The following is a 26,894-nucleotide window of genomic DNA, read 5'->3' as shown; positions in this document are numbered from 1 at the left end:
CCACACATACACACACGCACACACGCACGCACGCACACACTTACACGCACACACACACAGGCACACACACAAACACACACACAGACACTCACACACACAGGTGTACACACACGCACGCACGCACACACACACACGCAGACAGACACAGACACGCTAATGCACAAGCACTGCATCCGTCTGGGACCAAGACGAAGCAAATCTTGAATTTTTCTTGTGCTACGATGACCCAAGTGGGTTAAAATATAGCGAAACTCGTGACGTCAGGACAGCATATTGGCCCTCCCGTTTTAACACAAAATTTAATAGGTGTACGTCATAGGACGCCATTGGCTAACAATTGAAGCTTCCCAGATTAACCAACTTGCATAGAAATTTCAAAGGGCATTTCGCCACTGGAACTTTTTTAGCATTGTGTTTCAGCGTCCGGCTAACAAAAAGATAAGAAAAACGAGTTTACCTTTTTTTTTTTCGTACATTACCAGCGGCGTAGGGCGCAAACACACAAGACTCTCGGTACCTGTGTTCGCCGCGATTCTAGGCAGCCGCGACGAGCCGTTCCAACTAAAGCCACCACGCGGCGCTAGTTGTCCACTGATCTCCACAGTTTTCCCTTCGATAGTTCTGCGGAAATCACGGGCACACAGTTCGCTTCTGCGCCATTCAACATGCACCCCTGGCTCCTTCTGACCGCAACTTCGCTACTGAATTTTCTTCATCTAACCACTCCTCAGAATAACGGTAAGCGGCTGCTATGTTTAACGATAAAATCACTGTCATCTTTTATTTCCCTTAAGCCCTTCCCCAGCACAAAGTAGCAAGCCTGTCGAAGAACTGGCTCAACTCCCCCGGTCTTAACGTTTTTCTCATACTCATCCACTCGAATAGTGACATCCCACCGACGGTCGTTCAAGGTAAAGAAAATATATAAAATGGAAGCGGGTCAGCCTATTATATATGCGTATGTATATTAAAGAGAATCAGCGGATTGACAACGGTAGCACTGTCACCCTTACGGCGACAATGCTGGCATTAGAGGAGTAGATAGATAGCCTAGACTAGCCATCCAGCATTAGGAGTGTAGCCAGAGGTAGATGTCCACGGAATGGAGGGGGAGTGGGGCGTGAGCCACGCTTTATATATGTTCGTGCGTGTGTTTTATGAACGTGTACACATCAAATGAAAATTTGAAAATTTTCGACGAGGTTTCAATTTTCTCTTTGCACCCTCCTTTCAACCTATACAGATGGCTAGCATTAGCCACAGTGCAACAAAACCATGCTATATTTACTTATACTAATTTAGCATTCTTAATCAGCCGCATTTAACATGCATTTTGCAGATGTGCACAACATGGGACAATTTCGGCGAAAGTATATTTCGTTGAGCAATGATAGCCATACTTTAGCCTACTCTAGCTGCCCATCGTCACACGGCAGCGCATAAGGGGAGAAAGTACGAAAGAAGGAACTGCCTACAAGGATGGGCCATGTTTCGTTCTTCGAATGTTGTCCGCTCTTACGCCGCCTTGGAGATCAGTCATCAACTTTCGCTCACAGACTTGACATCAATTGCCAGTTGCCCAAGAGAAAGATAGCAGAATACGTATAAATGGGGTGACGTGCTTGTTGCATCCAGTTAAACACGGCAGGCCTGGTACACCTTTGACAAATCAGGGTACCGTACGCTAAGACGCGCTCTACCATAACAGAAGAAATGACGCAACTGTTTCCGGTTCGTAGGTGTTCCTGAGGTAATGCCATTCTCCTTTTCGAGAAATGCCGTGATGGGGAGAAAGTCGTCGGTCACCTGCGCCGTATCCAGCGGTCAGGGCCCCTTCCGATTCTCGTGGCTTCACGACGGAAAGCCGCTCGATAGCCGAGGAAGAGCGACGGTCAAGGTGGTTACGGACGACATATCCGTGATGACGATCGACAGCGTGACAGCCGAGGACCTGGGGAATTACACGTGCGTCGTCTCCAACCCGGCAGGAACCGGAATCCACACCGCTGCACTTCACGTAGAGGGTAAGCCACCGCTTGAACGTGCCCCTGGAAACGCTTAACCATTGCTGCCAGAGTGATTCTGCAGATTAATCTACGATCGCACACAGAGAACAGGAAACCGCATCACAACAGGTTTCTTTCTTTCTCTTCAGTGCTAGCATTTTCTTGCTCTTACCGCTTCGTATGCAGAGTCAACTATCAAAATAAAGTTTTTTAAATTTTTTACGAGTTTCTATGTAGCCATGATGACGACATTCGCTACAAAGTTTACGCAATCTCACCACGCAGAGTGATGCGTTCTTCAAGCCGTTCAAAAGGTATACCAACCGAAACCCCTTTGTGACATAACTACGTTTAAACAGTATAAAAATTGGTCCCGCATCTGCATGTTAATCTGCAAACGTCGTCGAAAGACGACAGTCTTGCGTGTGTAGAGAGTGAACAAAACATTTATTTGATGTTCTGTGCAAAAGAAATCGGTGAATGGTCATCTGCAGGCTCTGCGTTAGAGTGCCTCGAGCGTGCAGCGGAGGCAAACGAACGCATCAAGTCACGTCACACGTGAGACATGAGCGCCATCTGGCAGTTTTTTTTTTTTTTTTTGGAAAACAAAGCGCGTGGCTCTCAGACGGGTGTGCGCGCCCGTCTCAGAGGTGATAAGGTGTAGAACGCAAGGCGACGGGTAGGTGCCACCGCCGTCTCGTCTTAGCAAAGCGTTGGAAACACTCGCCTTTCCGTACAAGCGTTGCATGGTCATCGCAGCGTGATAAGCGCTATGGTCCTGAAAATTACTTATCTATGCCTGTTCTAGTAAGAGACGCACATGCAGAATGTATACGTGTTATGGCGCCACAGATATGCGCAATAATTGCTTTTAATTGACAATTGCACAAATATGAACGCTGAAGCTTCAGCAACATTGGTGGGCGCTGCGGATGGCGTCGGCCATTTCAAATACCCGGTGCCGTTAAGAGTGGACAAACGGACAAATGTACAGACAGACAGACCAAAATTTTTGCGAAGGTTTTCAAGAAAGACTATCACCATTAAAAAGTGTAGCAAGCAAGCCCTGCAAACACACACACACGCACACACACACACACACACACACACAGACACACACACACGCACGCACACGCACGCACACACACACACACACACACACACACACACAGACACACACACGCACGCACACGCACGCACACACGCACACACACACACACACGCCCCGCCGCGGTGGTCTAGTGGCTAAGGTACTCGGCTGCTGACCCGCAGGGCGCGGGTTCGAATCCCGGCTGCGGCGGCTGCATTTCCGATGGAGGCGGAAATGTTGTAGGCCCGTGTGCTCAGATTTGGGTGCACGTTAAAGAACCCCAGGTGGTCTAAATTTCCGGAGCCCTCCACTACGGCGTCTCTCATAATCATATAGTGGTTTTGGGACGTTAAACCCCACATATCAATCAATCAATCACACACACACACACATACATACGTACATACATACATACATACATACATACATACATACATACATACATACATACATACATACATACATACATACATACATACATACATACATACATACATACATACATACATACATACATACATACATACACACACACATACATACACTTGAAGAATTTGCTGTTATTTCCAGCAGGTATAGAACTAGAAGTGGTATACAGACTCTCGCGAGCATTAACACCAGCCCCTGCAACGACTACATCCCTGCAGCATCAGTGCTTGTGTGGCAAAGTGTTATTTACAAGGAGAGAGAGATTGTGGTTATATCAGAAGAAAAGAAAAGAAAGGTGCCGACCCGTAACTGTCTCTCCTTACGAGGACACCTCAACAGGTCAGCAGAGGAATGGGATATGGGGAATAAAAGATATAGGGAGAAGGAAGGAGGGATAAAAAGAATAGAAGGAAAATAGACGGATAAGAAGCCGCCAGCCAACGAGAGGAAAAAAGAAGGAGATAGGAAAGTGGGGATCCGGTCGAAGCAGTCCAAGGGCGGGGTGCCACAATGCGAGAGCTGCACGGCATCAGGAGACCGCGGAGGGCGAACCAGTCGGCGGGAGCTACGCTGAAGTCGGAGATCGCGAGGGCACAACCGTCCAGCTTGAAATCCTCCGAGCGAATGTTACAAGGAAGAAAGAGCTCGTCCGGCACAGCGGTAACGTGGGATCGTCTTTACGTGTAGTTCATTCTTATGTACTCTTTTGTGTAAATGTCTGTACAATAAATGCGAGAAGTAAAAAAAATAAAAATAGGAACTTAAGGCCTGCGCGGGAAGCACAGCACAGTCACAGCGAAAGCTGGAAGAGTGGCACTTCAAGAACCAGTTATAAAAACCTTTGGGGCTACTGCTACAGGTTCGCTTGCAAGGTACCCACTTCTCTACTAATTGATTCGGTGGCTGATGACGACGAAGCATTGTAGTTAGGCGCTTCATAATGAATTTCATGCATTCAGCGGCTCCCAAAGTACGCAATTCATATCGTGCGACACCTGGTTACACAATGCGCATTCTGTGACGCGTAGTTGCTTTTTTGTTCTTCTACCACGGTATAATACGCACGTTAACGAGGTTACTTCGCGACATGACGCTTGTATAGGCTCTTTGTGGTGAGGATTTTCAAGCATCAGCGTGGCTCTTTGGATAAAGAAAAGAAAAAAAGCGGCTTGGCTCAGTCGTAGATCACTGGACTGCCACGGAGAGAACCCCTGTTCAACCCCCTTTTCATCAAACATAATTTTTATGATGCCGTTTTCTTGTTTATTTCGCACGACAGCGGTTATAGACACCGGCAGTGGCGGCGAACAACTAGGTCGTTTTTGTTGCGGTGTCATAACAGCTCTTGCTGTAAAAAAAGGTTCGTATACATGCGGGCTCTATAAGCTGAATCGCACATTTTCTAAGTTTTAACTTGATGAGTTGGAATCATATGCAGAAAGTAGGACTCAAACTTAACACGAGTGTGTGCGTGAAGGGGAGGGGCGGTAAGGAATGCAACACACATCGCAGATATCGCGTTTTAAACTGAACAGTACGAGACAACAGACAAAGAAAATAAAACTTTCTCGGCAGTCTGCAATGCTTCCAAGTTTTGAGGGCATCCAGCGTATAACCTAATTCTTGGTTTCGCCTCATGACGACTCCTGCATAGCCACTGCCGCTTCACTTTTCGAATCCACTAGACGCGTCGCGGCTTCTCGCACTGTCGCCGTGTGGCGCTTCGTGTCCAGTCATCGCACGAGGCACCTTTTTTCCGCGGCGTAGTCGGGCTTCCCTGGCACTGCGTCGCACCGTAAGAGCCTCCTTCCACGCACGCTCTGCAGTTCGTGCCACAAATCACGACGCTCGATGCAATGAGTCAGGGCCAAACCTCATAAGCGCGAAAATTCACGCGACAGCGACGAGCGATGCTATGAGCGACGAAACAGGGCGTTCGCGCGACGTGTCGCGTGCTCGTTTTCGCGCGATCGCTCGGTTCTCCAGATTTGGAAACCGTCGCTCATCGCCCGGAAGTGCTGGGCTCAAGCAGCCAATACCGAAAAACCGGAAAAGACAAAGACTACATAGGTGCACGTGACCCTGCCCGAGTCACGTATGCGCAACAAGAAATAACGCAATGTTTATTACGCATGTGCATATAAAAAAGTGCCGAAAGGCATTCATAAACACTTTCCGTTCCATTACACAACAATATATCTTATTTTTAAATTGCTTACCGCTCGCTACGCGGTTTTCTTGGTGCGAGTAGACGGCCTCATGCCACCAACAGTGGAATTCGCTCGCCGAAGCCGTCGCGTGAATGAGGTTTGCCTGCGCTAGCGACTGATCGCGCGAAGCCGATCTACGTCGCGTCGCTTGTCGCTGTCGCGTGCATTTTCGCGCTTATGAGGTTTGGCCTTCAGTGTGACGCATCGCACAATGCCTATGCACGAATAGCGAGCTTCTGGAGTGGCCGGAAACAAGTCACACTTGCGATCAGTATCAGCGCAGTTCACACCATTTACAGCGCATTCGTTCTGCATTGGTTCGTGATGTCACTGATCGTTCTCCTTAGCGCCAGCCGCGCAGGTAATGTCACTGCTGTCAACGTAGCACAGCCAGTGAAAGCTCTTCTCTTGCTTGTCTAAAATATTTACCAAGTCAGCCGCTGCACGCCTTATTCATTCAGTCACCCACGAGACGCCGATCACCATGTCACACTCGCACCTCAAGAATGTCACCCTGGGACACAAGACCATCGCAACCTGCTTCACGCACAGCGGCACGCCTGCCGTCGACTTCTGGTGACGTCACAACGGCCGCCCCGTATATCGAACACGGCCCGTCACGCTACGCGAGCGAACTGACCGATAGAGTGCCCACGATGTACACCGAGGAGCTGTCCGCTGGGGACCTCGGAAACTACACGTGCGTCACGTCCAACAGCGCCGGAAGGGACACCTTTACGGCGCCTCTTGTCGTTCCAAGGCAGCGGATGCAACGGACGCTTTCTTACTGTCGCTCAGGCACCTTTGAGTTTTTTGTTTTTTTTTTGAATCAGGGCAGTCACTTTACTTTACAGATGGTTGCCACCATACTACGTAGTTAGCTTTGCCATTTTATATCTTTATCGAGTAAACGAGGAGTCTTACGGTTGACATACACGCATGAAATCGTTTGGGTTGCTGCATTCGACATTTAAATACCTTATCTTCCCCATTCCGGTATATAAAATACGAAAACACTAATTTAACACCCCAGAGAGGCGCCGCCCATATCGCTTACGGAAAATAGTCTACACACTCTGCAACATTTCAAAGCGATGCAAAAGAGCAAGTAGTCGTCATTTGTTGCGGCCTGAATAGAGAATTCCCACGTACATATACCACAGGTAATTCAGAAGTGTGTACATTAGGTATTTTTTTCCTTATACAAAAAATGGCACTAGCAAATCTGTAGCCAGAATTTTTTTTAGGAGGGGGCAGATTATATGCTGAGAACCTTGTAAAACACTTAGTTTCATTATTGTTCCACGGTAAAACACCCTCTCTGTACGGATTTCGGAGGGCGGGGTGAGTGTGTGTGGGAAGGGGGAGGGGGATAGTGCATTTTTTTTTTTTTGGCTACAAGCCTGGGCGCAACAAATCATTTGAAAATATTGACACTACAACCATTGATTTAAGCCTCCATCATGGTGCACTATACCCATAATCTGGTGTAAGAGTGTAATCGCAAGAAGTGATGCATCACAGACGCATCAGCGACCCCATGTATCATACAAAAGATACCACGCACACAATTTGGTAATCCTTCTGCCAGCTCATCCGATGAAACGACCACGTTTCCTATCAGTAAGCCATTGTCTATAGTTCTTTGCACTACGAGGATTTGAAACTTGAGATAATTTTGAAACTTTGAACCGTCTTCGAGTGCCCATTGCCGACCGAGAAAATCTTGATCAAATCACGCAGGCACTTTCTTTGCCCTTATATGCTTCGGTCACCAACACTGTAATGCGTTCTGTTTTCTTTTGTGTATTTTCAAACTCTGATTTTTAGTGATGTTTGACAGGTTCCGTTATGGGTGCTGTCGCTTCATTTCGTCGTGTTAATTCCTGTTTCCGCAGCATCATGCACGACGTTACATTAGCATATTTTTAATCCACAAGTGTGCAAGATACTAATATTGGCATATAACAATAGAAAAATATCTCATCAATCTAAACAGGTTTTTTAGTTGACTACAAAGACGCATTGAAGCAAAACTACCTCGAAGATATACAAAAACACCTCTATCGGCAAAAGAAAAAGCTAAGTGGCTTTTCACATAAATAACAACACATGCTAATACCGCCGTTTCCACATTAATTACCGCTGAATGAGTCATTGCCTTAATTAAATGAAATCATATTTAGTCGCACGCTACGCCCACCACCATGGCTTAGATGCCAGCTAACGGCTTTGTTAGATCAGGACACAAATGTGCCCAAGTTCTGTATCCCCAACAAAACAAAATTTTCCCTTTCTATATTTGCTGTTCGACCACTACGAGAAATCGTCGTTTGGACACCACAGTTGGTAAATAGCAGCAACCAATGGCTTCGTAATATAAGCACTTTCACACCACCTCGCGGGCAAAAGTCAACTATGCCGCGCAACACGCAGTTCACAATCGCTCCGCGACGTGGCGCTAGTTTACTGAAAGACTTCAAGCGCGGCGTGATACACCCAAGGGAACGCCGAGCCAGCGAGAAAATCGCCTCACGAAGTCAACCTCCCTGCACCGAAGCGGTCCGAAGAGTCTCGCTGCACTGCTAAGGACACACGATGCGCACGCAAACGATGATCTTGATCTACGCGATTATCTCCGTTGCCACCATCACTGGATTCGCGGCTTCATCAGGTATAATTTATCTCTGCGTTTCTTTAAATCAGTTTACACCCTTCATGGCGCACCTTTGTCACCAAACAATCATCGTTATCTGCCTTGAGTGCCTTTCCGTATCATTAACGTAATGTGCCCGGTATTTCAAGATTAGGAACGGTGTCGTTATCGGAGTGACTTGGCATTCTTGATAAGCAAGTATGGAGAAAGCAGAATTTTTTTAGAAAAGAAGCGCGGGAAAGCCAAACAGCGCTTATTGCTACGTCAAGATAGTAAGCACCAAAAGGTGCAAACTCTTAGCTTCCTTGTATCACACGAGTGCAGTTGCAGTGTAGGACTGCTTTACACCGTGGTATTTTTCTCTCCCACTCTGGGCACCGCCGTTACTGTCCCAGATCAGCCGCACGTTCAGCCGTTCAGCTTTCCGCAGAACGTCAATCTGGGCGAAGAGGCGAGTGTGGCGTGCGTGGTCACGCGAGGAAGCAAGCCCTTGAGCATCGTTTGGACTCAGGACGGCAGACCTGTGTCCAACGGCGATCGGAAGTTTGCAAAGACTGTGCTGGACAACTTCGTCACCCTGACCATCCGCCGAGTGACCGCGGAGGATGTCGGGAACTACACCTGTACCGTCACCAACGACTTCGGAACTGACTCCGCTGCGGCGACGCTGCTCGTTGAAGGTGAGAAGGCAGGCATAGTGCATGGTAGTAATAATAATTTTCCCATCAACACAATTAATCTTGATGGAAGCTATGACTGTGCGACTAAAAGAGTTTAACGCTTGACTAAGGCATCACATCTTTAGAGTGGACAGATGCAGTGAACATCTTTACATTGCATATGTCTGACAAGAAAGCAAAACGAAAGTAAGAGAAAAAATTGAAAATCGACAGACCTAAGCTGAACGAGAACGATGAGTTAAATGCATTTCCAGGCGTTTCGTCTTGCGGCATATGCGAGTCACTGAGTCGCGCTGCATTTTACTATCCGAGCACTCGGGAATTAAGACATGTACGCCAAGTTTTTCTTTCGCAAATATTTCAATTTCGAGACCTTACACAATGCAAATTTCTTGTTTTTTATTATTTGTTTGCTTGCTTCGATGTGTTCCAGAGGTGCCTAATCAATAAAAATTCATTGTGTATTCCAGGATAGGCATTTTGGTGTAATTAGCTGGCTGTGGTGATTTGCGATCCGTGTTTTCTGAAAGCCTCCGAAAAGTAAGGACATTGCCCTCAGAATGTTGGCCCAATAATTAGTGGTAACGTCATCTAGAAGGTTCGACACCGCATCACTTTTTATATCGTATAGCTTGGAAAGACAGTCACTACTGCAGTCGAGAATTGAACCTGCAAATTGGCGCTCAACTGCGATTGCCAAAAATAAGCGCCAAGTACAAGCGATGATTGTATGAAGAAAAGCGTAAGTTTAAGGGGTCGTGTTCTTTTTTGGACACAATACTATAGACACAATTAGTTCTCATTAAACGGTTAATGAAGTTATAGGTACGATGCAAATTTCCAAAACGACAAAAATGCAACAAGGTGTTAATCGCACAACCGCTACACACCTAAGTTATTTGTCTCATGGAGGAACACGCTACTAGCCGTCACAGCGATATTAGTATTTATCTTTACTATTTTTCTTTCGGATGATGCGCTACTTTGCAATCACTGCTTACGGAAGGTCCACCATTGGATCGGAACTTAATTTGCAGAAGCAGGTAGTCACACATACCAGTCACTTTTGCCACCACAATTCAATGAAGGTAAAATGCCATTTACGCACACGTTACAGAACGGAACCACAAGCGGTCAAAATTTCTAGAGGCCTCCTTTACGGCGTCACTCACAATCATATTGCGGTTTTGGGGCGTGAAACCTCAACTAGTATTGTTGTTATTAGAACTGCGTTATATACGCTGAAACCAAAATATTTCCAGAGCAATTTTCTGTGACGCAACCTTCGGGAATTCCCCAATGTACGTCGTAGAGTGGTCCTCGTTTATTAAGCACCCTGTCAAGAAATACCGGGACATGTGGACAAGCCACAGCGAAGAGGGTGACTACGATAGAACAACGACAGGTGAACAAAAAAATGGGGGGGGGGGGGCAAGCTTCGCAAAAACACACAATGAAAAGGCTACGAGCTTCTCAGAATACTAACGCAAGCCTTAACGTCGATTTCCGGAGAACAACAGTGACAACATCGCCTCCGAAATTGAGCTCCCCCAATCTCGGAGGTCGTGGTCAGCACCGTTGAACTCCCTGGCTCAACGCTAAGTGGCGCAACACGTCCATCGACGACATACGAAGTCCTCGCCACTGCGGCAGCTGTGTTTGTTCCCCGCGCGAACAGGCATTCGCGCGGTTCTCTTCAAACGAGAAAGGCGCCGGCCCTTCGAATATGAACCCTCAACTCGTCGCACTGTTCCTATGTGTGGCTCAAGCCCTCTTCATCTTCTGTTCCTGCCGCGAAGGTAAGCTACCAGGTCCACACATCGCGCGAAGACGACGTTGGCGGTACTGAAAGCTCACTTTTTCCTGCAGGTCCGCCAGAAATAATGCCTTTCTCGTTCTCGAAGAACGTGGTGCTGGGACAGAAGACCACGGTCACCTGCGTCGTATCCAGCGGTACAGGACCTTACCGGTTCGAATGGAAGCACGGCGAGCGTAGAGTCGCGGGTGACGGTCGCAGGCACGTGCAGAACTTTGCCGACAACGTCGGCGCGCTGACGATCGAGGCGATCGCCGCGGAAGACCTGGGAAACTACACGTGCACTGTCGGCAACAGCGTCGGCAGCGCCAACTACTCGGCGACGCTCGTCGTGGAGGGTGAGCCCGTCTCGTAAACTGTGATAATCACTGCATGCCTTAAGATGTTATGATGACTCCTTGTCAGCACTAACGAAAGAAACGCGATTACGATGCGACCAACGTACAGCACACGCGAAAGAAGAACACCTCTGTAGTGCAACGGCATCTTAAAGTTAAATAGATGTAGGAACGCATGACGGAAAAGAGTCTGCTAGCGAAGTTTCGTCCAATTTATCAGTCAGGGGCTTTCTGACGATTTCTTTCTGTTGTTCACCTTCACAGTCAACGCGCTTGCGCAGACCGAACATTTGGTCATGCTAATATCAGCTCATCGTGATAGAAAGGGTGCACTCTATAGCACAGTGTACTTATTACTTTGTGCGCGGTTGCCTCTGCGCATTTTCTATCGAGGTTTGAGCGCAACAATGCTTTGCAGAAAAAAAATGTGACATCTAATTGGCAGTGTGTATGCTACCATTACAAATTCTCGTTAATGGCCTGTGCTAGTGAACGCACGGACACATTTTACTGTATCGCGCATGACGAACGCTGAACTTTTCCTCTGAAAAACACCTGCATTTGCCCGTGGCTTCACCCTTAAGTGGTTGTTTAAGTGCTACTCATACCTATCTGATCTCTCGGGAAACGCTCTCTCTATGCGCTCTGTTCAAAGCGGTGTTTGAGTGTCTTTAGTGGCGCGGAATGATGGAGTAGCACACTTACAACACGTCGTGGTACACGTGGCACTTTCAACCGAGGCACGGTCATTTGGTACTCCCAGTTATGAGATGCCTGCGCAGGCAACGCTAAAGCATACTACCACGACCAGCCAAATGGCATTGCTTAACGAGCCGCGGCGTTTTTAATCCTCGAGCTAAATTGCTGAAGCCCTTTCAACAATATCCAAGATGCAAGTTTTCGCGCTCTTTCCGCTTAGTCACTACAACGTCCGCAAAGCGGCGCTAGTTGTCAATAAGTGCGGTGTGGTTTGTGACAGCACAAAAGCGCAGCGCCAGCAGCGTAGTCTGGCAGAACAGTCAACGGCGCAGAAGACGCCCTATCTTTTCTAGAACACCTAGCGCTGGTTCCTCGTATTCTTGGATAAATGGCACGCACCGGCATTGTAGCGTCACTTATGCATCTGACCACACTCCTCTGCCTCCTCCATGTCGCCCTGACTGCCGCTTCAGGTAATGTGGATTTTTTTTTTTATTGGAAACCATTCCGTAATGGGCAAATATTGAAGCTGAACGCTGGCTTCGTTTTGAAACAGACAAACCCCGGATACAGCCTCTCGCATTTCCCGAAATCGTCAACTTGGGCGAGGAGGTAACGGTCACGTGCAACGCTGCGTTCGGACGCAAGCCTTTCCAGTTCGTCTGGACGAAGGACGGCAAGGCGATGGTGAACAGCGAGACCAAGTATTCGCGCGTCGTTGTCGACAACATATCCGTGATGACGATCGAGAAGGTGGGCGCAGAGGACGTGGGCAACTACACGTGCACGGTCCGCAACGACTTCGGAAGCGACAGCGCCACAGCCCGGCTCATCGTGGACGGTAGGGAAACGCATTGCTTTCAACTATGCTTTGCAGATAAAAACTTTTCGCTAAGGTATGTCTGGTTGGAAAGGTGAATTGAGAAATAATCTCACAACTCGATCCAACCGAGGTAAAAACGTAAAAATCCTGCGCTCATATTTTTTTTTTTGGTTCCTGGTGTGTTTCTAAACCCTGACCGTAAAGCACCTTCACTACCGTAAAATCGGAGAAAGTACGTGGCACGGGTAATGGCCTCCGAGATGGTGACCGCGCCGCGCGCTGGCCATCTCGGAGGTCATGCATGGGTTGTCCTCAGCGACTACCTCGGCCCTTGCCACACCTCAGCACTAGCGCAACTGCCGATGCGGTGGCGCCCTCTCGCACACAAAGCAGATACTAGCCAGATGTCTTAGAAGCGTTTTTCCCGATATTAAGTGAACTTGCCCCGGCTAACTCTGGAGTACTTATATAGTTTATGTTGTTTCACGCTCTGTTTGTTTATTCCGCACTCGTTTTGAGCATTTGTAGCCTTGTTGTAGGCCTGCATTGAACACTGCGTGACCATGAGACACTGGACAGATGACGAGCAGGGCGCTCTTATATAGACCCGACGTTTCGAAAATAGCCCGGGTTGTTCCACACGGAGTACCGCGACCACGTTGCTGTGACGCCTCACAGTCATTGGCGCGGCGGTCATTCGCCAGTCGCTCTTCTGCGGAGCGTAATCTGCGTGCACAGAGTTTTCTTGGTGTTGCGGGAGAGGTTAGCGCTGAAATACCCCGCAAACGCTTAATCGGTTTAAGTTTTGAAAACTCAACAACTAGCACACATGACGCTGAATACTGCGGCAATTGGCATATGACAGCGCAATTTTCATGCAAGCGCCACGATAATTAGTTCCACCAGCATTCAAACACGAACCCACTCCCACACACGTAAAAGACGGATATCCTGCCTTATTTTATTAGGTAATCAGTTTGAAACGGTGCTAACGGAGAATATTCGCTGCGGAATCGTACTCGAATTTAAGAATTCGTTCCTTGCTTTCACTCCGTGTTTTCGGAGCTGTAGCACACAGCTTAATGCCTAGAACAATAAGAAAAGCAAGTCAATGTGGCCAAACAGAGATGTGTGTGATTTGCTGCCTTAAACGGCAGAGCCCAGCTCCCTCGTGTCTCTGTTTAATCGCGCTGCTATATTATTCGAGGAAGCCAAAACCATCAAGCCAGCATTTCACTACCAAGCATCAGCAGCAGTGGCGCAGCCATGGGGAGTGGCACACCAGGTCCGTGCCTCCATGCCCGAATTTTTTTTCGCGGCGGTATACAGAGCACAAATTGACCATTTCGAGAAGGTGCCTACTTACCCCCCTCCCGAAATATAAAATGTGGCCTCTCCCCCCACCCCCACACCGAAAGAAATTCACACAGGTTATTCCTCTCCTAGTCGCTAGTCACGCAAAATTTGACACATTCTTAATACGTTCTTTTTGTTTAGTTGCCTACCAGTGGCACCAGCCCTTTGTAAAAAAAACCGCGGTACCGTGCCGTCCTACGTTTTCGGATACACTACACTACAGTTCAGAATGGCAACGCCTGCCTTTGTTAATCTTTGTTACGCAGGAAGTATGCGAAAAAAAAAAAGCTTTCTTAGTCCAGACCACCGAAGAGAACTGAAAAGCACTTTTATAAGAAAGTAGCATCACCGAAAAAAAAAGTAAAACGAATTAATACCGCGTGTTCGCCTTCATCAACGAAAGTGCTACGTAAATTGTTGTCACGGGTTCAATTCTTCACCGCAGCATCCACAGTTCAATTCCGATATAACGCAGAAACGCTGGAGCGTGGTGTACACATTCAAGACCTGTACGCAGGACAAAGTCGCTCGGTTCTCAGAAATACACTGCCCCTACCAGTACCTTTTCAGGTCGTTATACGCCATGTCAATCTCAGTAGTGTAAACATTTTCAAGAAATACAGCGTGCATATTTTCGCAGCAGATTTAAAGGACACCATTTGGTCTTGTCACGCTGGCAGTGCATTTGTTCTATCAGCTTAAACGTTGCGGCGAATAAACTACCGAACAGAAGTGTATGGCGTTTCGTCCAAGCCGCGAGCACACTCTCGCCGAAGGAAGCTTCGCGTCGCCGACTCTGGGCGGCGCTAGTTGTCCAACCACATCCGAGTCACCCAGAGAGCCTCCGGTATAATCTTCAAAAGGCGTCTCAGTCAAGCTTTGCTTTTCACTGCGTGGAGAGGCAGCGAACGGTCAAGACGGCAGGAAAGTTGTTGCTCGGACACATCTCTTTGCCTAAATGAGAATGTCTGCTCAGAAGGTACTCCTCATATGCGCACTTCACATTCTGCTATGCGCAGCCAACGATTCCGGTAAGTGAGGGAGTTATTGAGATGGGAAAAAAAAAGTAGGATTTTCAGCTGGATTATTGAACCGGAAATTTTCCAGCTGGAATACCTTCAAGTTCGACATTTCGGCCTCCAGTTCGACATTTCCGCTCGAAGTAGATGAATGACCACAGGACCTCTGTCAGTTTATGGCAAGAATTCGCCGATATTTCTGCTGGAAATTCGTGCATTTTGAGCTGAGTTATACACCTTTTCACTGGAGGGAAATTAATGCCGCCATGTTGGGCTGCGCGCTCGAGCACAAAGGCTGAAGTCGCAACTTCCAGAATACATTTTCGGGGTTCACGCCGATTTGCGCCGTCCAGAAGTGACTATGGCGGCGCCAAGGGAGCCGTTTTTTAAAATGTCTATAGTGCCACAGCTGAATGATCAAACCGGAAGCATAAACTGGAAAGACTTCCGGTCCAATAATCCAATTGGAAATGAAACTTTTTTTTCCCCATCTGGTAACCCTTGCTACTGGGTGTCTCGTCCCCCCGGCTGATTCGTACACACTGCTCAGGATCTCTGACAGTGATGCCATTCTCGTTCTCCAAGAACATTGCCCTCGGTCAGAGGCAGATGGTGACCTGCGTCGTGTCCAGCGACGCCGGTCCGTTCCGCTTCGCCTGGACGCACGGAGACGAGCCGGTAAAGAGCGACTCTCGGAGGCAAGTGAAGATGCTCGCGGAGAACGTGGCCTCACTGTCCATCGAAGCAGTCAGGGCCGAGGATCTCGGGAACTACACTTGCACCGCTTCCAACGCAGGGAGACAAGGGAGCTACACGGCACCACTCGTGGCGAACGGTGAGAGTTTTCCCTGAAACGACGCAAGCATTTTTTTTTCAACGCCTTATCAGATTTACTAAACTTTTTAAAAATATATAGTCACCCACAGCGAATATATACTGCGATATGGGGATCAGAGCAATTTTTGACAGAAGCGAGCAGTGCCCACGTGTTATATAATTGTTGGGGTTTAACGTCCCAAGACCACGGTATTATGATGGACGTCGTAGTGGAGGGCTCCGAAAATTTGGAGCTCCTGGTGTTCCTCTGCGCCTGAATCTAAGAGACGGGCATCGAGACAGGCATCGAGCCTGAATCTAAGCAGACGGGCATCGGGCATCGAGAAGGAGAGACATTGAGAATAGTATAGCTTGTTTAGCACGTCGGGTACAATGTATTAGAAAGACCTATACTGGATAAAGAAGTTCTTACTGGCTTTACTGTTCCTTTTTCTTTCCGTGTCTGCACATTCCTATTTAACCTGACTAAATTCACCAAAGTCCTGTATTTCCGCTAGCTCCTCAAGCAGCATTAAGTATAAGTCTACAGCCCCATCACCACTCTTTTCCTCCTTTATCTTTTCATTCCATTTCCGACGCCTAGCGTCACCAACCAAATACTTTTTATGGCTAACGTTTATGCGTTCTCCCATTATATCTCCTATTCTCATATCACAATACGTGCGCTCTACTTTTATTTGTGTTAATGTTTTTCGCAAAATGTGTTCAGTTTCTAAGTACTTACCGAAAACAAAATGCACGTTTCTGGCCTTGTGAAACGAGTTACTGAGTGCCGCCACCGTGGGAATAGCAAGATTAGATAATATTACTTATTAGAATTTAACGCCCCAAAGCTACAATGTGATTATAAGAGACGCCTTAGAGGAGGGCTTTGAAAATTCTTCACCATATAGAGTTCTTTAACGCGCACGTCAATCTACGTACACGGGCTTGAAGAATTTTCGCCTCCATGTAAAAATGTGGCCGCCAGCAAGACCGGATATTATAAGAAAAGAAAAGCAGTACGCCTGCAATCGGACAGCATCGAGATCACACAGTTTCTGACATTGAACAGAGAAAATTATCATCCAGCCATTCGAGGCTCGAAGATTGACAGGAAACTCATATCGGTTTTCTCCAAAAGAAAACGTTCGCCTGTGTAAGGCTACGAAGTCCCAGTTAGGGTATATTTTCATCATTTATATAAATACTAAGTCCAATCTCTTCCGGAATAATACATATAAACGCACAGCCTTCGCTGTGTTTCGTTTATACCGCCACAACTTATACGAGCCGCGGCTTTTGCGACTGCTGAAAAGTGCGCGCGGAACCAAGGAGGAAGTGCGTGGCCGAGGATCTCGGAAACTTCCCAACTTCTTCCTAAACTTCCGGAAGAACTACATAGGTGGCGCAGCTCGTCCGTTGAGTAAAATTTCATCAAGAACAAGGAACATCGCGACCAAGCCACAGACCGCATTCGACGACTCCACTCTGCCGCGCAAACAACGAGAGAAAGGCTGCTCGCAGTAAGTGCGACTTTTCGAAGCTGTACACTTCTGTACTGACATGAGCTGCACTGCGAGCTTGACCTCCCAGCGGACATCTTTTTTTTTCATCGCGGTCTGTTTACACGTCGTTGCAAGCAACAAATGTAAGTACTACAGCAAAATAATACTAATTTCTGAAATGGCGCGAGTTTGAATAGCATTCGTCCACAGCACCACCGGTCATCATGCCCTTTTCCTTCGCCGAGGGAACCGCTATGGGAGACAGAGTACTCTTGACCTGCGCTGTAGCCAGAGGCACGGCGCCGTTTTCCATTTCCTGGACTCACCGGGGCGAGCCCATTGCCGGGACGGCGGCTAACAAGTACGCTACGCTGCTCAGCGGCAGCGTCGCCACCTTGACCATCGAGAGAGTGTCCGCCGAAGACGTCGGAAACTACACGTGCACAGCCGCAAACGAGGCCGGAAGCGGAAGTTTCACTGCGGCGCTCACCATTGAAGGTGAGCAGCACAGAGATGGGTTTTACGCGCGATGCATGAGCATCGGTTGAAAGCAGGTTGATGATTTCGTCTACGCATGCGCGGTCTTCGGCGGCACTAGACGTATACTCAAGTTGTGCACGCAGATATATTACTCGTGACGTCAGAAAAGCAATGACTTGATTGGCATGTGGGGTTTACCGTCCCAAAACCAACATATGAGTATGAGAGCCGCCGTAATGGAGGGCTCCGCAAGTTTCGACCACCTGAAGTTCTTTAACGTGCACCCCAATCTGAACACACGGGCGTATCGGCAACGTCAAACGGTGTTCCGTCAACAATTTCGTTATTTTGGTTATTCCTTCTTTCTTGCTGTTTTTCTCGTGCATGATGCTTTGTTGTCCGTGTTTCCACTTACTGCGTCGTTTAAAACGTGAACTATCGTCAAGTCTGAATACTGGTGGTGCTCAAGACTCTCGCAGTAAATGGCGTGTTTCTGAAGTCATTTGCGCTTTATTTTGGAACCTTAAGCTCGTACGAATCTATGTAAACGTTTTCAGACTTTCTCGCTCACACGTTGCCAGTTTAGCTAATCGCAGGCTTTCTTTTTTATTGAATTCCTACACACGGGGAACGATCGTCTAAGTCGATTTACGTGTTCAAATAATCGTGGCTTCAGAACCGTATGTCATACGTACCAGAAAGTGGCGTCGCTGACACAGATCAACTACATATGAAGTGGGCATCTTTTACAAATGCACACATCTATGCCGCAATGCGAAATTCGAAATGCCCCATAATTTACAATACGCACGACCTGTCACGGAACCATTTAAAGTGGCGCACGAACTTCACGGAACGACCAACCTAAACGCAAATCCCAGTTGACTACCCCGAACGCCTGACAGTCCTGCATGATGCGTTGGATATTCAGTGTCGTTAGATGTTCTCGTTGCCACTCGCAAGCTGCACTCGGTTAACTGATAATGATGTTTAGAAGACGACGTGACCACTGAACGGGAGACGAGAACTGCGAGCACCTGCAGCAGTTCTGTCGTTGTGTAGTATGGCCACGCCGCTAAAACAGAACTTTGTGGACTTCCGGGGCAAAAGACCTGAAACTTCGGCAAAGCAAAAATCAAAAGTTTATTTCTTCCTTTTTTGACACTGTAAGTAATCTGTGGAATCGACATCGTTGAGAACGTTTCAGAGGAACGCAAGGAACCGTAGCAGCATGCAGCAATATACCATCTATGGGAACATCACTCTTAGAGTGCAAGGAGGCAACTACGTGTGTGTCAAGCTGAATGGGTGTCAGTGCAGTACACTGCGTCCATTGCGCATCATGTTATAACTGAAAAGTGGTCACTCTTGTGATATTTTGATTCTTTTGATGTTTCCTGCTTAGAGCAGCAAACATGGCCAGTCTGGCGGACTTGCGGAGTTTTTGTTACCTGCTTTTAATGTTGCTCGTTCGGAAACTTCCAGTACCCACATTCCGTTGTCGCCTCTCCGAGAAGACGTACATAATTAGCATAACATTTGCAGCTACATAACAAGTTGAATCAGAAAAGCTAACATTACGTTGTACGCATTTACCCCGACACTTCGTAAACTTGAACGTGCGTTCATCCCTGTGCCCATTTCAAAACGCGGTCAACTTTGGCACGGGTACTCGTACGTTCACCTAATAGTCACGGGCTGGCGCTAGCTGTCCACGCGAGAGTTTCAACTGACGTGGGCGGCGCGACACACGGGTTTATGAGAAGGCGCAGTGTGCGATCGACGCAGAAGCGCCGACTTCTCGTTAGGTCTGTTCAAGCATCACGTCACTAGACCCAGTAATGGTGCTATACCGGTCATCTTCACTTCTCATCATGATCATCATCACAACATGCGGAAGAGCACAACCCGAAGGTGAGCCTAACGAGAGATTACTCGGCATATTACAGCGCTGAACTTGTTTACTGCGACAGCAGCGGTGATGATGGTTGTTGATGATAACGTATTAATTAATACCGCCATCGAAACGAGAAGGCGGCACGTAGCTACCTAGCGTCGCCTTAAAAAAATGTCAGTGATAATGAGGTCTTACTTCAATTATTACTGTCTAGCTGTCTAGCTGCCTAGCTGTCTCTACTTATCGGTACACCCCACAACAGCGAGCGCATCCCTCACAGTAAGAGAGCATATTGGCCACAACGCACGCGATGTCATCTCCATGATTATAGCTTTGAGAAAGACGAAACACATCAGACATTAGACGCGTAGGCATGAATGGGTTCACGTACGTCCATGTTTGTCCGTCTCTAATTATTTTTTTTTTCACCTGCGTTTCATACGGCGAGAAGGAACACGTGGAGCTTTCAAGTGACGCCATAAGCAGAGTTTTAGAGCTGATGCATGCAGCCTCGCCTCCGAGACACACGCGCACGCGCCAGCCTCGAGTCCGAGTACGACGCAGTGAGTGAGTGAGCATGAACTTTATTGAGGCCCTGAGAAGAAAAAAAGCGTTGCCGAAAGCCCCGCCAATCAATCCGGCAGCTCCATTCAGGTCACTTAAGGCCACCACAATGTTGTCGCGCGCAACTTTCGTGCGATGCGCGTTAATGGTCAGCGCAACATCCTCAAAAGTTCACATCGCCACATATAGAGGCTACAAGTTTCATATCCAGCGACTGTCAAAAGGCGAAGCTTTGCCTGTACATGATGTAACCTGCTCAGGCTCATTTCTTTCGCTTATTTTAAACTCGCCGATAGGCCAAATATAGCACAAAACAAACAAGTGGTCAGTTTGAGCAACAGACTGGATACCAAGAAATCAGAAAGGCAGCCTAGTACGACAGCAGCGAATCCGATGGATTGGCGAAATTAAAAAGCTTGCAGGGATAAGATGAAATATGCTCGCACAAGATAGGGTAAATTGTAATTCCTTGGCGAAGACCATCGTTCTGCATTGGGCTGGTAATGATGCGGATGATGACGCTACCTGACGACGTAACGGGAACGACAGCGTAAAACCCCGTACGGAAATTCCTACTGCTGTCGCAGTAATGAGCGAAGTACTGCAATTAATTCTGCCAGCACGCCAAGAAGGGCCTCACTGGAACAAGTGCACGCTGCTTTCAGTCGAACCGCCGAGGCTGCAGCCGTTCACCTTTCCGGTCATCAAGCAGGCCTCGAAGAAAGTGACGGTGCACTGCGCCGTGTTCGAAGGAACCGAACCGCTCCAGTTTCAGTGGCTCAAAGACGGCTCGAGACTGAGCAGCGCCGGGAGGAATCAAGTGAAGCGGCTCTCCGCAACCGTCTCTTCCCTCACGATACCGCAAGTTGGCGCCGAAGACGTCGGCAACTACACCTGCACCGTGAGCAACGCTGCCGGCTCGGATAGCGTCACGTCGCCACTTATCGTCACAGGTGAGACCACGAGACGCCACGTTTGATTATACGTGAAAAGCAAAGCCAAATATGCAAAAGATTTGTACAAATCTAATCGACAGTCTAACAAATATAAAAAAGGACACCGAGTTCTGTAGCGCTTAAGAGACCTCAGGAGAACGTGCGCTCTCAAAGGCGCTCTCAGTCACCCTGAATCACTTTAAACTAGTTTTCTTCGCCTCAGTGTGTAATACCCTATCAAATCTCCTTCCTTATCTTTTTTTAGTTTACGTTCATTTACACACGCAGTGCAAGTAATTTGATTCATTCTCGATTTATGCTTAGGTGAGTCTATGCATTTCTGTTCACTGTTGATTAACTCTTGATTAAATTGAACGTACGCTGATTCTGTCTATCTCAGTACATCAATGCACGATATTTACTTTGAATTCCCTTTAATTTGTGCTCATCGTTTGGGATCATTGAATGTGTATTTAAGGCCACCCCATCTTTGGTATCATCCGTGTCCACGCCGTGTACACTGCTATCTGTAGGCCAGTGACAACCCCGGCTCTGTCACCGTTCTACAACTGTTCTAAATATCTCTCGCGCAAATCAACTGCTAAACGGTTAATACTCCCACACGCTTTGGATTCCGCGGCATTCGAGACGTGGGCGCCTTCTATGTCCGATTAGAATGTTTGATTTTCGAGGTCAGCCTTACAGTCACTACGGTTCGCTATACAGCAAAGGTTACACGAACAATCAGTATATCACATAAGGCACGACTACCACGAAGCAGTCGAGGAAGGTCACGATATTGTATTTCAGTTGTCGCCGAGTCATTGCGGAATTGTCGGCAATGACCGCGCGGGTGAAGCTGCTCGATTGGCTCATCACCAAGACCTGCGCACGCCCATACCACTCTTGAGAATGAACGCAGCAAGGCGACTACAATCACACGCTCTCCGTATAGCTATCCTAAAATGGAATACGCCGGGTTTCTCCAACGCGCACCTGTATTCTGTCGACCCAAACTTGCTACTTGGTTTGCCATCCGGGCTCCCACGATGCGCTGAAACTTTGCTGTGCCGCATGAGCTCATGCGTGGCATTTACGAATGCGTATTCTTGTTTCCTTGGAATGGCGAGCAGTTCGGCATGCAACATTTGCGCCTGTGAAGAGACGCTTGTGCACATTCTATGCCACTGCCAAGCATACCAATCTGAACGACGTATTATGGAAGCCAAGCTCCGTCAGCTGGATTCGCGACCTCTTACAGAAAAGAAGATCCTCGGACATTAGCCGCCGATTTCGCATACGCGCAATGTCACAAAAGCCCTCTTGTACTTCTTCAGGACCACGAGCGCTGACGAAAGAACAGTGTGAGACCATGCTGTGTAGTCTCGAGCTGACTAATCATCCTTCTCGTCCTTACTTCTCATCTTTTCTATCTTTTTCCTTTCTATTATTCCACCTCCCCTCCCCTCCAAGTGTAGGGTAGCCAACCGAGCCAAGCTTGGTTAACCTACCTGCCTTTCCTCTATATTTCTCTCTCTCTCATGATTCTTGCGTCCTTTTAAAATTGCGTATCATTTTCGCTGAACATTTGGTAGTTTATGTCAATTGAATATAACTTCCATCAAGCGAGCGCAACGATCGTGTGCACAGATTACGCACTTCCTTGGCATACATGCAGAACGTTCGGTAGGCAGCAGGGGCGTAGTAAACATATTTTCGGGGAGGGCGGAGGGCGTATTCTACAATATTTAATGTTCGTACGCGCGTTTGCACGTGTGCGTGCATTCATACACGTGGTAGTAAACCGCGAATGCGCCTGGTTAACCTCCCTGCCTTCTCTTTTGCAGTTCTTCCTTCCTTCCTTCCTTAAATGCAGAATTTCAGTATTTTTCTGAACTTCTTTTATGAGACGAAAAAGGATTCCCATCACCGAATGGGTATTCAAGACGTGGACTGGAAAAACGAACGCAATACATATTGCGCGCGATGTTCAATATCCCAGGGAAAAGAAAACCTCTCTCGGTTCGCTTTTTCAAAAACACCGCTTCGCACCAGCGACGCAGTTACCGTTTTGGACTCGGTGTGGCGCCAGCTGTCTACGTCGGGAAAAAAGCATGCGCTTCAGGCAATCAGCGCCGTATGCGTCACAAGCTTACCGCCCCACGAAAGAAGCTGGTATCCGTGGAGATGGCTGCGTCTGCTTCGGCTTGGAGTCTCGGCTGGTTATTTGGAGCATCCTTCCTTCTTCTTAGAGCATCAGCACAAGGTAACGCTCGGGGAATAAGTAGTATCTACCCGATCAAAGTAATCTAGCAACTTTTTTGCACATACACTTAAACAGAAGCCCCCAAGCTGCAGCCCGTGTTGATCGCCAAGGATCATCCCCTGCTGGAAACCCTCGTGGTGTCCTGCATCGCCATTCGGGGAAGCCGCCCGCTGACATTTACCTGGTTTAAGGACGGCCGCTCATTGGACGAGGGGACCAGGGCGACGCCCCGGTTGCTCACCGATACACTCTCGACGCTAACGATTCCGAAAGTCACCGCTGAAGACGTTGGCAACTATACGTGTCGCGTTTCCAACGCGGTGGGCAGCGACAGTTACAGCGCAGAGCTGCTCGTTAAAGGTCAGTGCACGACCCCATACTGACTGATTTATTGATTCAATCATTCCATTATTTAATAGTATTTAACATCCCCTCAATAGTATTTGATCCATGACAGAGGTTGTAGAAAACATACTCAAGGTAGGCTTCTTACCGAAGTCAATACATAAGCATTATGTATGGCGGCACTTCGGAACGAAGCCCTCGCGATGGGAATCGAAACCGTGACTTCGTCCACAAATGTAACCGCAGCAATACCACCAAACGACCGCGGCAAGACAACTCGTAGCGCCCAGCACAAACGTGCTGATTTAGCATAACATAATCACAGTAGCTGTGTCACACAGAATTTTTCTGCTGGCATCGCAAGTTTCTCTATTTAAACAGAGTATGATGACTGTATTTGTATGCCATCTTCCTGCATCTCGTTGATTTTCAACGAGTTGCTTATTCTGCGTGATCACTTGTCTTGAAGAACGGACAAACTTTGTTGTTCACCATTGAACTTGCATACTTTGTAACTGCAGCGAGTATCGATAGTCTGAAACTCAACTTCGGCACAAGTGCAGCTACCGGCTCACATATCTGAACCTCGAACTCAAACATTCAGCCATTTGAGCAGTGCATTTCGTTATAGTATAGTCAACTGAACCACGAATAACGGCGATTGAGCGTGTATTCAGACGTGGTGTCTCATTCTAATGTGAAAGTACGAGTCACGTTCCGATGTGGACGTTCGTCGTTTCAAAACCACCGCACGCTCGACGTCGTTCCCAACTCGCCCGCTGGGTGACGCTAGTTTTCCGCGGGAGGAATAAAACGGCTCGCTCGCTTGTCTTGCCAAAATGATCTCCATTCATTTACGCGGACGCTAAGAACGCAGGTCGGACCTTTCCTTTCGCCCGTTCCCTGAACGGCTTCCGATACGTTTTGCCAGCTTGAGTTTGTGTTACTGAGCGGTTACCACCATGACGCCGCTACACTCTGCCTTGATGTTCCTGGCTATAGCCTGCGCGACTTCCAGCCGTTTCGTCGGTAAGCAAATCCCACGCACTCAAACTCTGAAGCACAATTTATTCTGAGCTCCAAGCATGTACAAGGGCTCAAGCGTCAAACCTTAAGCACATACCTTCGTCGCAATCCGTTTTCTCCCTACCATCTCACCGTCCATTTTTGCAGAATCACCCAAAATACAGCAGTTTTCTTTTCCGAAGAACCCGTCACTCGGAAAAGACGTAACCGTGACGTGCTTCGCCACAGAGGGCGCTCTGCCGCTGACCTTTGAGTGGCTCAAAAATGGAGAAAGATTGACTGGTGGGTCAAAGTTCGCAGTGAAGAATCCTCTCGACAAGATGTCCACACTCATCATACACGAAGTGTCCGGAACTGACGTTGGCAACTACTCCTGTCGGGTGTCGAACGAGGCCGGAAATGACGTGTTCACCGCGGACCTCGTAGTAACCGGTGGGTCATATTTATCTATCCAAGATTTCTGCCGACAAGGCAAAAAGACGTTTCGAACTACTGCAGTTTTGGTTAGGTGCTGTCGCCTTCACATAAGCTCAGATATTTCAGCTTGCTGACCCTCTCGGTGTTCTCTTAAATTTGTCCCTCTGCGTGACATCATAAAATGAGTTCATCAGCAAAATTTAGAGGTGTAAGCTTTCAAATGCCGTTCAAGCCAGCTGTATTTAGACGTGACATTTTTATCTGCTGTCGCGTAGGTTATCGATGTTATATGAAGGGAATAAAGCGTAAAAAAATGTTGCACAGTGATGCATGTGCAAAAACTGCAGCGCTCGTGCTTCTACGCTTTAATTATAGAATTACGTACTGTTAATCCTGCAGCAACAGTTCGTGATACGTCCTCGTTGCGTTTTTTTTTTCTTTTAAAAAATCCAGGCTCTTCAGTCTCCTGTCAAGAATGCTAGAGTACTGCAATACGCTTGCTTTTATTTTATTTTTTATTTTATTTTCTTTCTTGTTTTTGCACCTTTTCTATTCGCATTGAGGCCATACACTCTTCCCCGTAAAACATTTTTTTTCTCGTGTTGCCACCAATATATCTTCCACATTTCCTGAATTTCATTCAAAAGGGCCATTGAATATTACCATTATTGTTCTGCTGGTGAAACATTACGAGTGATCCAGTGCGAACTCCACTGGACACCGTATTGTATAGTGCCATCTTTCGGAAAATGCACTCAAGATCACACTGCAATGTACCTACGAAATATCGACAAACTCACGTCACAGGAACATAGGTCGGCGAACTCACTCAGGCCGAGCAGTAAGCCCGAGTGAGTCCTGGTAAGTGATATTTTGGTGAGTTTAAGTCCGAGCGAGTGCTAGTAAAAAAAAAATAGTGAGAGTGAGCCCGGTTCAGGAAAACTTCCGTGAGTGTGAGTCCGAGAGATGCCAAAGCATAGAATACACTTCTTGAGTGAATCTGAGGGATTTCTACTAACGTTTACCGACCAGTGATCCTATCTAGTGAATTCCACTATTTCTATGTGCCTTACCTGGATTCATGTTTATACTCGCGCGTATACTCGCAAGTATTTCGAAGCGGTATCACTCGTATGATCGATAAATATTCAAATGCCAATATTTATTGATCACTGGCGCGAATTACGTGGAACCCACCTCCCCTGCACCCGCCAACTCTTCTGGGGAAATTCTTGAATATATATCTTATGCTGCCTCCCCCCCCCCCCCCTCAAAAAAAAAATGTCATTGCTGGTTTGCAACCACTCATAACTCATAATCAAATGTACTGATCCAAAGGCACCAGGAGCTACGATTACGTGAGAAATCGGTGTTAATAAAGCGTTGAAACCGTGATTGAAAAAGCTAATTCTAGACTAACGAACTCACTGGTCGACTTAGTCGGACTCACTCAGCCTCAGATCGAGCGGTCAGTATGAGTCCGAGCGTGTCCATGAGTCAGAGTGAGTATTACGCGCA

The 26,894-nt window shown here is 47.6% G+C and overlaps 3 protein-coding genes across 6 annotated transcripts in view; 2 read left to right on the top strand and 1 right to left on the bottom strand.

Moving 5' to 3' along the window:
• LOC119163142 (uncharacterized) overlaps positions 1–26,894 on the bottom strand; it is a 166,733-nt gene that overhangs the window by 27,685 nt on the left and 112,154 nt on the right. The gene's annotated exons all lie outside the window — the stretch shown is intronic.
• Positions 8,301–11,242, top strand: LOC142772313 (neural cell adhesion molecule 1-like). The gene is made up of 3 exons (XM_075874515.1): positions 8,301–8,409; positions 8,787–9,095; positions 10,941–11,242. The coding sequence occupies exons 1-3, from the start codon at positions 8,334–8,336 to the stop codon at positions 11,240–11,242; spliced, it is 687 nt and encodes a 228-aa protein (XP_075730630.1). The 5' UTR covers positions 8,301–8,333.
• The window catches only part of LOC119185727 (hemicentin-1), a 122,854-nt gene continuing 108,218 nt past the window's right edge, over positions 12,259–26,894 (top strand). The window contains exons 1-7 of the mRNA XM_075874514.1: positions 12,259–12,397; positions 12,481–12,765; positions 15,673–15,957; positions 17,657–17,944; positions 21,008–21,340; positions 23,664–23,948; positions 25,107–25,391. Of these exons, the coding sequence (XP_075730629.1) occupies positions 12,313–12,397; positions 12,481–12,765; positions 15,673–15,957; positions 17,657–17,944; positions 21,008–21,340; positions 23,664–23,948; positions 25,107–25,391 (1,846 nt within the window). The 5' untranslated portion in view covers positions 12,259–12,312. The remainder of the gene's footprint in view (positions 12,398–12,480; positions 12,766–15,672; positions 15,958–17,656; positions 17,945–21,007; positions 21,341–23,663; positions 23,949–25,106; positions 25,392–26,894) is intronic.

Source organism: Rhipicephalus microplus, chromosome 9, assembly GCF_043290135.1.
Source record: "Rhipicephalus microplus isolate Deutch F79 chromosome 9, USDA_Rmic, whole genome shotgun sequence".
Classification (NCBI taxonomy): Eukaryota; Metazoa; Arthropoda; class Arachnida; order Ixodida; family Ixodidae; genus Rhipicephalus; species Rhipicephalus microplus.
Note: the sequence above shows the minus strand (reverse complement) of the source record. Positions and strands in the feature narration are given on the sequence as shown.